At 36.1% G+C, this 19,308-nt stretch overlaps 1 protein-coding gene across 5 annotated transcripts in view; it reads right to left on the bottom strand.

Annotated features, from left to right (window-relative positions):
* The window catches only part of LOC118192813 (hydroxyproline dehydrogenase-like), a 134,513-nt gene that overhangs the window by 70,192 nt on the left and 45,013 nt on the right, over nucleotides 1-19,308 (bottom strand). For all 5 annotated transcript variants that reach the window (XM_085813356.1, XM_085813359.1, XM_085813358.1 and 2 more), the window contains exons 7-8: nucleotides 16,690-16,868; nucleotides 13,081-13,182 (exon numbers count right to left, since the gene is read on the bottom strand). In XM_085813356.1, coding sequence (XP_085669482.1) covers nucleotides 13,081-13,182; nucleotides 16,690-16,868 — 281 coding nt within the window. The remainder of the gene's footprint in view (nucleotides 1-13,080; nucleotides 13,183-16,689; nucleotides 16,869-19,308) is intronic.

A 19,308-nucleotide genomic window follows, 5' to 3' on the forward strand; every position in this document is an offset into this window, starting at 1 on the left:
ATTTGTAAAACGCGGTGAGTTAGTTATTTTAGAGAGCCTCGTAGTTAGAATATTGTCTTTACTTTCTTTTCAGGTTCTTATTTTTATTTGACTGCCTAGTGGGCACAGTCTGTAAGCGTCAAGAGGACGCCATTGTAATTTATTACGTTGAATAAAAAGGGACTTAAACCCTTTATAAGACTCTGTGGTTTATACAAGCTTTCACAGTCACCTCTTGGTTGCGTGCTAGTTAGAGGCGCGCAACGTTATATTGGCGCCCGAACACTTATCGAACTGAAATGGCCGAAAACTGGATGGAAGCCGCTGGACAACACCAAGAAATGACAACTCAGTTAGAAGGATTTGGATACCTGGTCCAGACTTTGAGAGCACCAATCAAGCCAAACGTCTATTTCGACGGAAAAAATTCGGTGTCCGTATTTTTAGAAGGTATAGAAAACCACTTTCAGCTCTATCCTGTGCCTGAAAGACAAAAAGTTGCTATCGCCACATCAGCACTAAGAGGACAGGCCGCGCTATGGTGGAAAAATATAGGCAAATTTCTTCAAGGTGAATTTGGAAGCTCGACGTATACATTTGAAAATTTCAAAAAATCGTTAGTAAAGGTCTTCCCCATAGTGAAAGATCGCGCACGGCTGGAAGCCGAGCTATATAGTTTCTATCAACGAGATACAGCACACTTGACGGACTTTATTTTACGAAAAATTAAGCTAACGGATATGCTGTATGGCAAGAAACCCGATGCGGAGATTATTGAAATAATATTACCAAGATTGTTACCCGCTGTTCAAGACTACTTTGAAATTAGAAACCCAACCACATTGCAGGAACTTTTCGAATTGGCGGTGAAATTTCAAAATCGCAGAATAGCGGAAAGAGCGAGAGGGGAAACATATTCTCAAAGTACCAGAAGGAAGGAGGAAACCAGAAATGGAAATCGCTCATATGGGGTAAAGAACTATCAAGCTAACGCATCGAAACTCGAAGGTCAAGGCCCAAAAAGAAAATTTGAAAATAAGCATCCGCGTACCCAGAAGACACAGATTGAAAGGAAAGCTTTAAACGACTAGAGGGGCCTGTGAAAGGGAGGGTCCAGACCCCGGAAGTTTTAGAAAAACCCTCAAATAGACATCTAAATACAGTCATCGTAAAAAACTCACAGCTACCAATTATACAAGTCCTGGTTGGCGATGTACCAGTAGAAAGAAGCCCTCATCGATACAGGGGCAGAAGGAAATTTCATGAGTGAAAAGTTCTTCAAAAAGAATTTTTATAGGATACGACTATTCAAAACCAGAAATACGGAAATTATAGCGGCGCAAGGAAAAACATGTCACTGCATCGGGAAAGTATCATTAAACTTACAGATAAAAGAGGAAAATCTCAAAGTATTAATTTTTGTGGTGAAACACCTGCAACACTCTCTTATTTTAGGTATGGACTTTTTAAGGGCCGCGAGGGCCAAATTAAATTTTCAAGATAGTTCCGTGGTGTTGGAGATGGACCAGAGGGTGGTGGAACCGGTGGAGACACCTGAATTGGACCTTAGCCATTTGAATGACCAGGAAAGTAAAGCAATACAGCAAGTGGTGAGTAATTTTTCTCATTTGTTTTCAGAAAAACCGGGAAACTGTCAGATCGTGACTCACAAGATTCAATTAAATGCCGAAAAACCTTGTAGGACTAAACCGTATCGCTATGATAAACAAAAAGACTTAATCATCGAAGAACATATTCAGGAGATGTTAAAGAATAAAATAATAACGCCCATAAATAGTGAATACGCGAGTCCAGTCGTACTATGTAGGAAAAAGAACGAGTTTCCTCCTTCGGATAAAAGGGCTTGGAGGTTTGCTATCGATTATAGAAAACTAAATAGCATAACTAAATTTCCAGTTTACCCTTTGCCGGTTATAGACGAGATCATTAGACAGATCAAATCGACGAGATATATGTCTACTTTGGACTTAACGTCTGGCTACTATCAAATAGCTATGAGACCCGAAGATATTCATAAAACCGCGTTTATAACAAAATCGGGCACTTATGCATTTTTACGCATGCCTTTTGGGTTGTGTGGGGCCCCATCAACATTCCAGAGAGCTATGGACTTGTTCTAAAGCCTGTCCTAGGAAAATCAACTTTAATTTATCTAGATGATATAATTATAACGAGTAGTACGTTGGAACAACACATTAATGACCTCGAACAAGTTTTTAAATTATTAAAAGAGGCCGGTCTTACAATTAACGCCTCAAAATGCAAGTTCGCAACTAAAGAACTTAAATATCTCGGTTATAAAATTTCGCAAAAGGGTATAGAAACGCAAGATTCAAAAATAAAAGCTATTAAGAATTTCCCACCGCCCAACACCGCCAAGAAACTTTCGTCTTTCCTTGGACTATGTTCTTACTATCGATCTTTCATAAAAGATTTCGCTAATATTGTTGAACCACTCTTAGTAATCAAAAGAAAAAAGAGTAAATTTACGTGGACAGCGGAAGCTAACACAGCTTTTGAAAGATTAAAAGAAGCGCTTATTAATGCCCCTGTTTTAAAATTCCCTGAGGGGGACGAAAACCTGGAAATTGCGGCAGATGCATCAGACTATGCGGTGGGTGCGGTTCTTATGAAAATAACCATCCGCTGGCATTTTTTAGTAAAACATTGAATCAGACACAAAGGAATTATACAGCTACAGAAAGAGAAACATTAGCCGTATTAATGGCTGTACAGAAATTTCGAGTTTATTTCGGCAAATCGCCAGTAACAGTCTTTTCGGATCATGCGGCTGTTGGTAGACTTTACTCGGGAAAAAACCTAACGCCCAGGTTAATAAGATGGGCTTTAAAACTCCAAGAATATAATATCACAATAAAATATAAACCGGGTAAGGAAAACAATGTAGCTGACGCACTTTCTCGTATAAAACTGGACGGTGAAGGTAATGAAAAATGCGCTGTGTTGACTTCAAAAATTTTAGATTCTAGAGATACGGTTATTACTGAACTGAAAGCTGATCCTGAATTTGGAAATATCTATGCTTATTTGAAAGACCCCGAAAGCTTTGAGCATACAGATATCGATGCGATAAGAAATAGAGCAAAAAACTATGAAATAATAGATAATTTATTATTCTATACGAAAACAACAAACGAAAATCTTGAGTATAAGCCAGTCATCCCAGCCTCGCTTCGATTAAGCATTTTGAAGGAGTTGCACGAAAAAAAAAACAGCGGGCCACCTCGGGGTCAGAAAGACTATAAAAAGGGTACGCGAGGCGGTATATTTCCCGCAATTATACAAAATAGTAACGGCGTATGTCAGGTCCTGCAATCAATGTCAATTAATAAATGATATTAATTACAGCCCGGCCGGGTACTTAAATAGCATTCGCGCTACATTTCCGAATGAAATTTTAGGCATAGATCTCCTTGGTCCCTTCTCCCAGAGCGAGTTAAATAAAAATCGTTTTCTTTTAGTAATAGTAGATCATTTTTCAAAATGGATAGAAATTGTTCCACTTAAACGCGCGTCAGCCAAAACAGTCGCAGATGCATTCTTACACAGATACATTTTAAAATACGGTGCACCGATAAAAGTCATTAGCGATAACGGAAAACAATTCATTAGTCAAATATTTGAAAACATATGCAATGGACTTGATATACGCCATATCAAAATGGTTCCGTATAGACCACAGGCTAACATAGCAGAAAGAGTTAATAAAAACATTGTAAAAATAATTCGCAGTTACGTTAGCACACATCACAAGCGCTGGGATGGCTACATAAACGAATTAGCTTATGCTTTAAGAACGGCACATCATGATACTACGGGAAAAACTCCAGCAGAATTATTTTTAGGCAGAAAGTTAATTACGCCTTTAGATAAATTATTCTTTGTGCAACAAAGAGAGCAGGAATTAAGACAACAAGACGTGCAAAAGCTAATTGATCAGGCGCTTAAAACCTCGGATACGGCAAGAAATAGACAGAAGTTATATTATAATAGAAAACGCCGTGAAGCAGATTTTAAAGTTGGGGATAAAGTATTGAAACGGAAATTTTCTTTATCAAGTGCCCCAGACAATTTTATGGCAAAGCTAGCTCCAAAGTTTGAAGGCCCCTATGTAATTCAGGAAATCAAAGGAGTAGTCTTATATCTTAAAAACGAGAGAGGGGAAATCTGTAAAGCAAGTCCCGACCAGGTGAAAAAATACTATAATCCAAATGATTTTGAAATTCTTAAAAGTTTCTTGCAGGACTCAAGTCTAAACGAAATAGAAGAGCCAGAGACTGCAACAACTATTCCACCACCCAAGAAACGGAGGACTGAAGAGAGACCTAGCACTTCTACAACCCGGACGTCGGCATCAAAAAGAAAAAAGGATTTTCAAACTCCGGCGTTTAAGAAAAACAAAAATACAGATGAACCGGGTAAAGAAACCGTAGTAAAGACGAAAACACCACCTACAAAAGATGGCAGGAGAAATTACACATCAAGGAGAACGCGCACACGGCCACAGAGTCAGGTGCCAGCAAGGCCGCCGTTCCGGAAACTGAAACGCCAACAGGAGGCACAGAAGTACGAGGAACAGAAGAAATTCAAGGACTCCAGACCGGAGGACGTCAAGACCAGCCGTCCCAGGGAAAAACGGAAATGCCAACCACCAGACGATTACTCCGCCAAGAGGCCAGCATGTAGAGGACGCAAAAGAAAAAGTAATGTGGACGATACTCGGAGGGCAGTAAGGAGAAGATTAACATCCATGAAACCTCTAACTTGGGACCAATATTGCCAAAAACGAATGACGGAGTTTCAAGCATCGAAAACTCAAAGATAAGTTAAAACCTTCTATAAATTTTTTTTTCTCTTTTGTTCCGAAATGTTATGCATAAGTACGAAGTTCTATGTTTTGACGAAAGTCAATATGTCTCGGTTGAGACTTAGTTTTGTTTTACTTTATTTAGCTAAGGCAAAAGTATTATTTTCTTTAAGTGTAAAAGCTAAAAACAAGCATTTTCTGTTGGTCGAAAGACTAATTCTGTTATGTTAAAGCCAAAATTTGGCCGAAGATAAAAATAACTTCGTATTCTTGTATTAATAAGAATTTTAGTTTCAGTGCCGCCAGCTTGGCGAAGAATGAGTAAAGTAAAAATTTATTTTCTCTTATTCATTTTATGGTAAATTGTAAAAAGCATATGTATTAAACTTTTGTAAATGTATGTAAATACTTGCATGTTATGTAAAAGTAGAATTTAGTCTAGAAGCATAAAATTGTAGATGCTAAAAGTGAATGCTTAAAAGCAATGAAGTCAAAATTTAAGTAGTAAATTGTAGATAAAGTCATGCTTTAGAGCGAAAGCCTGCATGTTTAAAGATGAATGAGGGGGAAGTTAGAATGAATGTGTTTTGTAGGGTTCTCCACCTACATTTGAATTTTTAAGAATATTAAAATAGCTCATTGAGTTGTAGAATGTCGAGTAAGGTGTGTCTATTTGGTTGTTGAATTCTAACAAATCATGGTGGTTAGGGGAAGTGTTGTAAGACTAAAACACGAATATTCCCGTTTGACACCACACATGGTGGAGAGCCAGGGTGGAGTTAAATTAATGCTTGAAAAATTGAATGAATGTGAAGTAAGCAATAACTAAGAAAAACGAATCGTTTAAAAACAAAAAAATTATTGTGTCAAGAAAGTGTAAATTATAATGTATGTAGAAAGATACTGATACTTATTCCTTCCAGATGCTGGAAGGAAAGACCAAGATTGATTGATGAAGTCCAGGAAAAGTTGCTGTAAGAAGAAAGCTTTGTAACGAATAACAGAATTTTAATATATAATTGTTACATAAGATTTTTTTGTGTAAACGAGGCTTTCGCCAGTTAGTTCAGAATTAGATAAACTTACAACAGGTCGTTTGTAGGACCTGCTTCCAAGTTTTCCAAATTCTGGTAGCGGCAAATGTAGGGTTTATATTTATTTTAACTAACATTTATTTTAAGTTTAAACTATCTTTCCTGTCAAGCCTTACTTTCCCCTGGAACTGCCAATGCCAGAATATGTAAATTTGAGTAGAACGCGCAAGGATTCAAATTATCAGCGGAAGTATTATGGTTTAAATAGAAGGAAACGAGTTCGGTGAGAGAGTTATTCTTACTTAGCGAGCGCGGAGGTAGTTATCGAGAATTGAAGAACCCCGCGTTGCGGCCTATGTGCTTGGCGGGAAGTAGTTGCAATTGTTCCAGTGAGCTTCAAGTCTGCTGAATTAGCTGCGGTATTTGTAAAACGCGGTGAGTTAGTTATTTTAGAGAGCCTCGTAGTTAGAATATTGTCTTTACTTTCTTTTCAGGTTCTTATTTTTATTTGACTGCCTAGTGGGCACAGTCTGTAAGCGTCAAGAGGACGCCATTGTAATTTATTACGTTGAATAAAAAGGGACTTAAACCCTTTATAAGACTCTGTGGTTTATACAAGCTTTCACAGTCACCTCTTGGTTGCGTGCTAGTTAGAGGCGCGCAACGTTATAAGTTTATACACAACTGATGTAATCAAACCATTTATTAATATACAGCTAACGAATAGAAAAGAAAAGCCTCATGCTGCGTAAATTAAAAATTTCGGATTTTGAAATTTTGAATAAGTTAAAAAGTTTTGGATTTTAAAAAATATAATATAGTATAAAAATCTTCATGAGCTTTTATTTCGACAACCAGTGATCGCAGAATATTACTTCTACTTAAAAAAAATTAATTGATATAAATATTAATTTTTTTCGCATTTTTAAATTTTAAAAATCAATTTTGTAAAAATTATGAAATTTCTAATAACAAAAATGTTTATTCTTTTGCATTTTTAAATTTGCAAAAATTAGGAAATCTAGCTTCCTATGCAGCCCCGATTCCTATAATCATGTTTAGTAAACGTGTATACTCATTATTTAAATGAACGTTCGCTCTCGTACGATAAAAAAATTTCACTGCTGTATACGACAAAAATTGACCGAGCAATTTAACTTCAAAATTTGAGATTTTTGACATCCTCCCTGGCTTGCTTGGGTTCGATTAAAAAATAAGTTAAAATAATTCGCTGTCGATTTTGTCTCTTTAATGTCATTCAGCGACATTCTTTCGTAATTTATCTGTGTGTAACATTCTTTAATTTTTAATTTTGTTACGTACGGTACATCTAAAGTGTTTTAACACAAGTAGATTATAAATTTTTAGTTCTAAAAATGACTTGCATATTCTCCAGATTTAAATCCGGTAGAACATGTTAGGATGCCGACTTGCATCATAATAACTTCTACCTAGAACTTTCACGCAGTGACGGTAGCTACGTCGTGTAGCACCCGGTGCGGAGTTTTAACTTGTCATCTTTTCATGCACACTAAAATATTAAATGAAATTTATTGAGAAAGAAATTTTTTGACTCAATTGGTTAAGCAAACAGAGTGTTACATTAACTATTTTCTAAATAATTTTTTTATGAATGACAAAAAATAAGTAACAAACCTTTTTATTCATAAAACTGTTTAACTGGTTATTAATGTAGCAGTTCAGTGCAAACAAAGGATTTCGTAATAACAATTACCTTTAACATGAAACTTAGAATCTAACTTTTTCTTCTTTTTTCTTCTTATTCTTCTAACTTTTTCTGCTGCAAATTTTGAAACTGCGTCATCCAAATTGATGCTTTTAGCTGCACTATTTTCTGTTGATAAAATGACCAAATTAGAGAGTCGGGCTTTGCTCGATTGGACATAAGGTAATTCTTAATTAGTCCAAGTTTCGATAAAATTTTTTCATGTGATGCTACAGAAACGTGCAAAATTAAGAAAAATCTTAACACTAAAGTGAAGTTGGGAACAGATTCGGAAAGTTCATATTCAACAACGAACTCTTAATCTTATGGAAGTCCAACAAAGAGACTTCTTCGTGTAGAAATCTTCTTAGGCTTGGGAATTTCTGTAAAGATGCCATATCTAGAAAGCTCTTCGTAATTTTGAACCAGTCCTTTTACAAACTTGGAAAGTTCAATTTCAGCTATGTTTTCATTAGATTTTGATCCGATTTCTGGGCTCTAAGACAGCAAACCAATCTGATTTATGTTTCACGGCTTTGCAATGTGTATCGATTTTTTTTATTGAAACCAGTCAATGCACTCTAACATTGATCTTTTCAGTTCTTGGTGCAAAGTCAGCGACTCTTCTGCAAGCGTCTTTCCAGATATAATTTTCTTTTTCCTGACAGTTCTTTTTTTATACCACAGAACTGCCCATTCTTTCACATGTGCCTCTGTAGTCGCAGTGCTTGCTCAAAAGAGGTAATGTCTTTTGTTTTTAAAAAGATTTTTAGACGAAGCAGATTCCACTGTAAATACCTTTGAGCGTATTTTATTTCTTCTAAGGCAGTATTCCATAAGCGTAAAAAGCACAAAAACGAAAAGTCATGCATTCTAAACAACAGAAGTTTAAGCTGATTCTCTGGTTTTGATAGTTTCCGAAGTATCATACATCATCATCATATGGCATCGACAATCTTCTTAAAACACTTAAACACAGGCTAAACAACTTCGTAGTGAGCACTCCATCTTGCTTTTGAAAGTCGTCTAGTTCTAATTCCAACATTTGTTATTAAGGATCTTCTATATGTGAGTAGAAGCTAAAAAAATACAAACTAATTTAAAGTTCGTCCTCCCCCCCCAAAAAAAAAACCACTCATAGTGGGAACTGTGTAAAGATATTAGCCTATTTGGAAACAGGAGAAATGAAAGCAATGCCCTCGCGGGAACTCAAATCAAGGACCTCTCGAATACGTGCCGAGTGTGCTGACCACTATACCACGAAGGCATGCCAAGAAGGCCTGAGAAATATCTTATAATTTTTGCAAAACAGTGTACTCGGCACAGATTGGCAAAATGGTTTGCGCAGAGAACAAACAATGCTTTAGCATTAAGTTCACAAATCCTTGCATGAATCCCTGAACGCATTCCAGTCATTGTAGAAGCATTGTTGTATCCTTGTCCTCGGCACATATTTATATCTAGCCTATCGTATTCAATAACTTTAAAACTTTTTTCCGTTATGTCAACGGCTTTCTCTCCAGTTTGTTGAAACTACGCTAGAAAGACTGCTTCTACATTTCTCTTTTCTATGTGAATGTAACAAATGATTTTACTAATTTAATCTATGTGTGAGATATCGGGTGGGTTCTCAAAGACGATACTAAAATCATTTGCATTTTTAATATCATTCAGAATCTTTTCTTTAACAGATCCGCCTAGAAGTGAGATAAACTCACATTTTAACTATATATTTTTAGAAATAAATCGAAATGGGCTTCCCCAGTTTTTTCTCTTTTTCTTTTCTCTTTTTCAATAAATATAATTTTAGAAGAAACATTTTTACCTATAAACCGTTAAAAATCAATATTTTTCATAAAACTGTAATTTTAATGTCACTCTATTTCGGGTTGTTTTTCTTAATTTCTGATAATTTTTTGCCTATATTCCGACTTACTATTTTGTCATATATAATGAAAATAGTTTCACGGACTCTGAACTAGAATGTAGGAAGTAAATGGATACGGTACTATGTAAAATTCAGTAAAACTGTATTTAATTTTTTTAATACTTAAAAAGTGGCAATGAAATACAGAAAACGATGTGTATTAACACATGTCTTCCTTGTACGGAATATTAATTTATATGCACTTTTTCCTGCATTTCATTTAAATTTATTTCTTCGAATTTCAGAGACATGTTTCTCATTCAATTAATTCAGTTATCACTTCGGAGCAAGGCAAAAATACATACAAATTCAAAACACTTTCATCCAAAATTGTAAAATACAGGAGAAAAAACGCCAAATACAGTTAAAAACAGTTAAATTTTTTTTACAAGTTAAATTAGAGTTTATACCCAAAAACAAGCCATTTAGCCAGCGGATAAGAAGACAGATTTTTCGGTGCACAAAACTGAAAGCTTACTTTTGGTACCATTCGGCAAAGACACTGAAATTGGTGCAGAAACTGATTTAATTCACTATTCTACTAAGAGATCCAAATGAAAATAAATGGTGACTTCTTCAGGTTTAGAAGCACTTACGCAGCTTTTAAAATTGTTGATAATTCTACAAATATTGCATGCAAATTAATTGACGGCATAAAAACCTTAACGGTAATATAAGAACGACATAATTCAATCACTTTTAAAGCAAATAATGCACAATTTACCAACATATAAGAAACAAAAACTCAGTTCACCGAGCCGGGTAACAGAGTGGGTGCATATTTATATATCTATCTATATATACTTATTTATATAATTTTGGTGCTGCTCATTGCGACTAAAACGTGAGGTGCACAACTACATGTTATAGCAGTCCTAAATACAAAATTTAAACCTTCTATGGCTATTCGTTTTTGAGTTATGCAAGATAACGTGCGTCCGTACGTACAGACGTCACGGAAAAAATCTCTTCTAAATCTATAAATCCATTTTACAATCCGTTTTGGGAAAAAGAGTCCTTTATTCTGACTGTACGTACACATGTCATGCAAAAACATCATTCAAATGGATTCGCGAGCGGTCAAAGTGGATATTTCCATTTAAATAATTTGATACCCGAAAATTTTCGCGATTACAATACTTCCTTTACTTCATGCAAAGAATTAAAAATGTTTTTATACAGTAAACTTTTGCTTAAAATGGATATAATAATTAATGCGCTAAAAGGAGAAAAATAATTTATCACTTCACATAGTTATCACATAATTTATCACATACCTAGATCCCAATTCGACAACAGAACAGAAGTTCCACCTAGAACAACAAAATAGTGTATTCCAAGCGGAATCAGTAGCGCTCCTTGAAGCAATAAAATACAGCATCACAAACTCCCTAAAAGCAGCACATATCTTTACAGATAGACTTTCAGCGATGCATGCAATTGCAAACCCGCGCCACAGGTCAAAATTAATCCAGGAGATTACAGAAAGAACTTCAGCATAACAAAATCAACACTTCTTTGTCACTTGGCTGAAGGTACATGCAGAGACAACTGGCAACGAGGAGGCTGACATCCTAGCCAAAGAAGCACCTAGGGGTCAAATGCACAAAATTTATCAGTACCATGGCCTGGTTCGAACCTTAAAAAAATCTTCAGATCAAAAGATCAAATCTAAAGCTGAATGGCAGAACTGATGGGACAATGCCGAACAAGGAAGAAGGACTTATCAGTTGTTCCCAAAAGTAGGCACAGCTCCCAGTTTAATAACTAGAGAAATAACGTGGTTCTTATCAGGGCAATGCTCTTCTCCCACGTACTTCTAAGCAAGGAAACTAGCAACTTCAGATCAATGTGTATGTGGAGAAAGAGGCAGTCCCGACCATTATATATTCAAATGCCCCCTTACAGATGAACATCATCTAAAAGTCCCGAATTCAGAGAGTGAAATGACTCCCTTTATTAGATACGCTATCAAGAACATCCATCTCCGAAAAAAATTATAATCATAATGAGCTTCCTGTCCACAAGAGGCACTTAGCTATGCAGCACAACCTAGAATAATATAACAAAGCTATTACTTAAAACATAGTATGCAAGCAGACCTAGAGTTGCCCTCCAAAGCATGTAAGTGCGAAATGCACCAACTGTAAAAACACCAATGTATATTTAAGGGGAAAAGAAAGGCATTGCCCGCATTCTGGTTAAACACAAAGCATTGCAAGCAACGCCTGGCAGGATCCCCTGTAAGTCCTGTGGGGTGTAATTTATCTGGATATCTAGTGTGGCTGGACAATACCCACATTGCCAATGGTTAAACAATGGGTATCCACCACATTTCTCCATATCCATATCCATATCACATAGTTTAACGGGAATAATAGATTAAGTGGTTCTATTTACAGAAATCATCTGCAATTTTATATGGCAAATAATAAAAGCGTGGAGAGCCTAAATAATAAAATATTATATTGTTACGTATTTTGTATTTAGATAGGTAATTTTAGTAATATTCTAAGTAAAACTGTTGTATTTCTTTTATAACGTGAAAAATTTAAACAGAAGTAAGAAAGTAAGAATCCAGGAGCGAGTGCATTTAACACTTAATAAAGGGTTTCTCGGTCATTTGGCGACAAATCGCCAAAAATCACCCAGTTTGGCGACATTTTGGTCCGAGCCTTGTATTATCGCAATGTGTATTGAAATTGAATCAATGAAATTGACCACTATGTTAGCCGTAATCGTAATTCCACCTTTATATTTCTTTCCAGTAATTTCGAGAAGCAGAAAGTACTAGAAATATCTCAGCGGCCAGTTGAAAACTACTTAAGGCCGAAGAGAGAGCATCTGCTCTCAGTTGCTTAATTATTGTTGTTGGGAATTCCGCGGGAACTGAGATATCCGAGTTAGCTTATTCTTTAGATGCGCTTTGCATTGCATTGTGTTTAACGTCCTTAGTTGTTTGAAGTATAACTACTGATTGTACCGTGTCATATTGTGGACACTTGTACGAATATTTCTGTGGAAATTTCAGAGCTCTGAAATACATTTTTTGATAAAAATAAATTTTAATAATTTATAATCGGACCTGTGTGCATTCATTCTAAAACAAACCCGTACGCACTCAACAATATTAATTTAATTGCCATGCCAAATGTATAAACCGTTAGTTTTACTTCCTTGTACGAAGTGAAGGAAGTATTGTAATCGCGAAAAATTTCGGGTATCATATTTCTACGAAAATATCCATTTTAACTGCTCTCGAACACCCCTAAATCGAGAGCTTATACATCACACATAATACATTCCTAAATCGGGAGCTTATTAATGTCTCCCATGTATCTCTAAAATGTTGTAACATTAAGTTTTCCATACATAACTTTATATCATATTTCCTATATTTTTTTAATTAATTTTTTTTTTCAGAAATAGGGAATTCAGAGTATTTTAATGATATATCAGACATGACACTATAGAGATCTTGAGCTAGTTTCATGTTATTAGCTACAAAATTTAAAAGTTCTAGAATAGGAAATAAAAAGGAAAATTATAAGAGAGTTATAATTACCGTTTCACTGCTAATTTGATACTTTCTTCATTATGACTTGCAATGATAAATTGACATTTCAATCCTAACTGCGAATTCTTGTTCAGAAGAAACGAAATAACACTAGAAGGGCATTAAAGAACCAAAATATAATTTTAAAATTTTTAAACGATCAAATAATACCACAAATCTGTAAAATTTATTTAAACAGTTTAAGATTCACCCAGTGTTTAATATTTAGTTTATTTTACATCAATAACTGACACATTATTAAGTTTATCCACACAATACACTGACTAACAATAAGTATTTGGACACCTGTGATAGAAAAGAAAAAGTAACTTTATTCAAAATCAATAGTTGGTAGAGCCTCCACGAGAGGTAATTACAGCGTGGACCTTCCAGGGCATACTTTCCACAAGTCTTTGTATGACAGCTAGTGGTATTTTCTTCCACTCGGCTTGGAGAAGACATAGAAGTTCCTTCACCGATTTTGCATGGGTAGTGCACCCCTGAATTCAGCGATGTAACTCGTTTCAGAGGTTCTCGATAGGGTTCAAGTCTGGACTCTGGGCAGGCCAGTCCATTCGATGAACTCCATTGGCATCATACCAAGCCGTGGTTAACGTCGAAACATGACAACTAGCATTGTCGTCCTGAAAGTAACAAGGGTCCAATCCGTAAAACCGCCACAACGTAGGAAGCACATTGTCATCCAAAATAGTGCAGTAGGCATCGGAGTTGAGGTTACCATGAATGGGGACCAAAGGTCCCAGCCCATACCAGGAGAAACACCCCCAGACCATAATTCCACCTCCGCCGAACTTGACTGTTGGCACAATGCATTCTGGCAGGAGACGTTCTGCAGGTAGACGCCAGACCCAGGCCCTGCCATCCGAACGGTAAAGGGTGAACCTTGATTCTTTACTCCAAAGAACCTGTTTCCACTGATCTACGGTCCAATTTCGAAGTGCTTTGCAGCACATTAACCGAGCAGAGCGGTTGGACTTTGTGGGCAGCAGCACGACCATGAAAACCAAGCAGATGTGCTTCCTTACGGATGGTATTCATTGAAACAATACTCCCGGATGCCTGTTGAAACTCCTCGCGGATGAGGGCCATCGGCTGGGTGCGGTTCTTCCGAATTTCTCTGGACAGCACTCGTCGGTCTCTATCTCCCAGTTTCGTTGGTCTACCGACTCTGGGCACATTCCGACAATCACCGATAACCTTCCACTTCTTAATCACATAGGCCACTGTCGATTTTGGGTACTTCAGATGGCTAGATATGGCCCTTAAGGATCGGCCACATTTGTGATACCCGATAATTATACCTTTCTCGAAATCAGAGAGCTCCTAACTGCGAGGCATCTTGCATGCAACTAAAGCCGATGCTGTTTCCTACACGATATATACCGGCGGAGTCCGTGATATACCTTAGGACCGCAGATGTCGTCATTTGCATAGGTGTCCAAATACTTATTGGTAGTCAGTGTAGTATGTATATGAAGCGTTAATTTTATTTTCATATTATTTAAAAGTACTTTGATATATCAAAGCTTTCTTTCCCTATACGGATTTTCTCAATATCAGACGGAAAGAAAATTACAAAATGAAATGAGCCAAAGAATGTAAAATTTTAACTTAAAACTAGGAATATCAAATTAAGTATTGTTACGGTTTTTGTATTTATTTAGCTATTTTTAGTAGAATTTGTAATTAAAATTGTTTTATATTCCCGTGCAATGCAGCACGGGAATTTATTATTATTAGCATTTATTTGGAGAGAAAGCTAAGCCGGAAAAATTAAAATACAGGAGCAGGTTCATTTAACATTTTAATAAATAGATATCTCGTAATTGTACTCTTTTGATATCCATAAAAATCGAGAAAATACCAGAATATTCTCGTTCAGAATTAAAAAGCTTATAAAAGTTTGAGGAAAACATCTCAATTCAGTTGTTTAGCAGCTGTTTATTTAGTTCTTGTTATTGATGGTAGCGAATTCGCGGTAAGATCGGGTTGCATTTTGGAACTGAGATCTATTCAACGTTTTAGTAATTTAAAATATAACTACCGTGAGATATTGCGATGTTGTACGAATATCTCTGAGGAAACCTCAGCATTTTTGTCTTATTTGTTGCGATAAGAATAAATTTTATTCACTTTTCATCGACTTGTGCATTCAATCAATTACGAACCCGTACGCACGCAACAGTATTAAGCTTATGAATTAAGATATTGTGGCAATGGTTTAATGCCATGATAATTCAAACATATCAAGGTTCATTAAAAGGAAATTCAAAGACTTTAGTAAAGCATAAAATTAATTTTATTTAAAATTGAAAGGTAAATTAAGAAATTAAATACATGATGATAAGCCGACGTTAAATGTCGGCCACGAACAACCAGAAACAGTGAAGTACAAGTGAGTTTCTCGAATGGATGAATCATGGATCATCACTTTGCTGCTGGCATGAACTACTTTGAGGTTTTGCCAGTAAATCAAAATGCTCCCTAAGGCCTTTCATGGTAATTATAAAAATTAAGGTATTATGCACCACACCCGATGACGAAAGAATCGGTAATGGCAAAGTCAAGCAAGCAGTTGTGCATGTGAGTTTAAATTAGGTAAACAATCAGCATTCTTTCGTGAGAATAGCAATTAGCATTGGGGTAGCAATAGATGAGGATTTCGGGTGCAGGAGTCAGTTTACTACAATGTAAGGTGAGATCACATTTACAACACAATATATTATTTGAGTCTCTCGATACTTTGATACCGTTGGGTAGGCCTGTGTCAACAGGAACTTTATCCCGCTATTACAGGCACCTCAGATACCCCGATCAGGGAAAACCTCACATGGATAATGGGTCACATATCTCATTGGGTAAAATTTCAGGTCCTAATCTGAGAAATATTGTGCGAAGGGAAGCACTATGTAATGTAAGTAAAATAGATGGAACTCAATTGATGATGTCACCAAGATAGGAGCCGACGAATCCGGAAAGAGTACGACCTGGGATCGAACTCGCTATCTCGTTCAAATGAAGAGACAGGTTCGCTCGGCTACTGAGCATTAACGTCTCTTGGCGATACGTTCAAGTGTTTATACTCGCGCTATAAAGATTGCGCACTGGTACAGCGCAGCAAACATGGATACTGCATGCAAATGTTAAAATACAAACATTCTCGTCAGAATGCTCAAATACTTCGTCACAATATGAATAGTTCAGTAATCTGAATCATGCATTATAAAGTGAATTTAGGTCAACTTGGAGTTATTTTGAATTGGCTTCGCCAAATACCTTCCAGAAATTCCCGGTTTTCGCGCCATAGGATCCAGGAGTTAGCGACTATGAAATAAATGTTTTATATAATTTCTTTTTCTAACACAAGCGTATTTATAATATGAACAATGTTATTATTTTTCACACAGCTTTAATTAGGCACACCATTTTTCTGTGACTGGGTATGATGTTGTTATATCGTCTGTGATACACACTTTTATATACATGTGATTAGTTAGACAGTTATTTAATGTAAATATGACTAGTTTAATTGTCAATCATGAGTCAATGCAATTAAACGAAAAACTAAAAGCAAATTATTAACCATTATTTACTAACTAGTCATAAGTTTCAGAAGTTGCAGCATAACTCTCACAAACTGGGGATTCAATCTGGAATTTCTCAGCTCGATTCATTTCTTGCACCATATATGCTCCGCGGACGACTTTAGCTCCAAAATGACAGCCGAAATCTTCTAGAATGATTTTCATTTCCTCTTCTACTTTACATCGTGCGTTCTAAAAATAATATATGAAAGTTTTTATTTGAATAATAATTATTTCATTTGAGTGAAATGGAATATTCTAAGCCACAATTCATTTCTCAGTTTTCCCAGTGAAAAATTTTGTAATGCACGAAATAAGGAAAATCACTTGGGGCAATACCTGGGGAGTAAGCAGGATGTGGCGAAAGGTTCCATTTAAATTCACTAATTTTTTGCGGCGTTGTTCGAGCCGTATGCGGTCTAGCGTTATCATGATGAAACAACACTTTCTTGATGCCAATCGTGGGCGTTTTTTGATCAATCCTGAGTTTAGAAGTATTATACTATAAACTTCTGAATTAATCGCTTGATTTGGTTCTAACAGCTCAAAACGTCCTGAAAGGGGTTCATCATCAATGCTGCTTTTTCAAACTTAAAATTTTTAAAATCATTTCTGGCGCTAGTAATCATTTCTGGCGCAGTCCTTACGCTAGTAGTGTGTTCACCATGTACACTATTAATTTTTATCGCTGCAAACATGGAAGATTCACCCCATGAAAATAAAAAAAATGTAGTACAGCACGTTTTTACTGTTATCTATATTCATCTTCTATGGGTACTAAAATGTGCTCGATATTTACAAGAGTTGGTGATGAACTGAATAATATGTTAGTCAAACGATGACAAGTTTCAACAGGTTCAAAATTGTATTGTTTTAGTAAATGCAGCATAATGAATTCCACGCATACTCTTAATGAGCATGAACTTATGGACTGACCCTAGATCCTGATAGGTAAATAAACGGCTGACGGCATTCCCTCTCCTGAAACTATCAAATTCCCCTCTGATTGAGAACCCTGAACCTCTGATTGAGAACTGGTCTACAGACATAATTCCAGAGTGAGGTACCTATTATTATTAAGTTTAAAATTCCGAAATGAAGATAAAAGGCCAAATGTAGCTACTTTTATTATCGACGTGGCTTCATTATGGCAAACCTTCAAACGGGGTTTTATTTACCGCTGAATTCAAAATTTGTTCATGCTCCACATTCTCTTAATATGAATTTGCAATGATGTTTATAAATTAAGCATGAGATCAATTTAATGTAAAATGTTGAGTTTAGTGGAGTAACCGTCGGATTTGTGTGTTGCCGCCTGATTTGCTAGGTGTATCCTTGGACTGGTGTAGGGAGTAGAGTAGATGGCATCTGCCAAGGTGATAAATAAATCGACAACCTCGTCAAGTTCTGAGCTCGGTGGTCATCTTTAGTAGTGTTCCCACGTGGGACGGAGTTGGGCGAATTCCTACTGTCCCTTATAAGGTGCATAAGCCCCATGTATCCAGATGACTTATTCATAAGGCTCACTTGAATTTTATCGTGAAAGGTCCAAATTTTGTGCTCTTGTCCACGATAAAATCACATCAACAATTTTCTACACATTTCTACAGTATTTACCTGTTATGCATTATTTTGCTTTCGGTGTTTTACACGAGGTTGTCCAAGATAAACTTAACCGGATATGGCAAAAGAGAAACGGAAAGGCGGTAGTCCATTCGGCGGTAAGACGACGCAATAGTGCAGGCACTCAGTTTTTACACCTAAGAGGACCGTCTCGAAGGATCTATAACCTCCTGGTAACCTAATCTATTCAACGATTATTCTGTTTCATGGGCATAATGAAGGGCAAGGTTTACTAGAATAATCAGTGCAGGTCTTCTTGAAAACAGTGCACTCAGTTTTTACACCTGAAAGGACTTTCTCGAAGGATCTATAACTTCCACGGTCACCTAATCTAATCTACTCAACAGTTATTTTATTTGAGAGGCAACATGAAGGGCAAGGTTTACTAGGGCAATCTACAAACTCTTGACGCACTGAAACAAAACGTTCAAGAATCTACGAAAGTTCAAGAATCTACGAAGTCTTGAACACTGATACGCAAAGCCATCTCCAACATCTAACGAGCAAGTCACACTGAACATGTTTTATCGGCACAAACTGCGCCTGGACCATGACGGCCAATATTTTCAGCAGTTCTTATAAAGACGAAAAAATCCTCGTAAATATGCTTTTGTCTTTTATCTACTTGTATAATAACGTCCTACAGTTCATGTGATCTTCACTTGGTTTGGGTTTGTTTTATCTTAAGCCAATCTGTAATTATTTATAGTTATATTGAAAGTAAACGAAAAATAAAATAAAATAAGTATTATTAAACAGCTATGCATTTAAAAATATTGTAATTTATTGAAAAAAGACTAAAAGATTTAAAAAGAAGTTAAGAAATTAAGAAACAAAGATGATTTTTGTTTTAGGTTACAGATTACATTATAATCTTTTGAAATTTGGTCGAACTTACTTAATCTAAGTTAAGCCATTTGGGGGGGGGTTCAAGAAACATTAGTAATTAAACTGAAGTAAAGAAGGATAAAATAAAAAACAAAATATAAACAAAAGAATAAATAAATTT

Source organism: Stegodyphus dumicola, chromosome 3 (assembly GCF_044657685.1).
Source record: "Stegodyphus dumicola isolate Sdum_Otavi_A_Nest chromosome 3, ASM4465768v1".
Lineage (NCBI taxonomy): Eukaryota > Metazoa > Arthropoda > Arachnida > Araneae > Eresidae > Stegodyphus > Stegodyphus dumicola.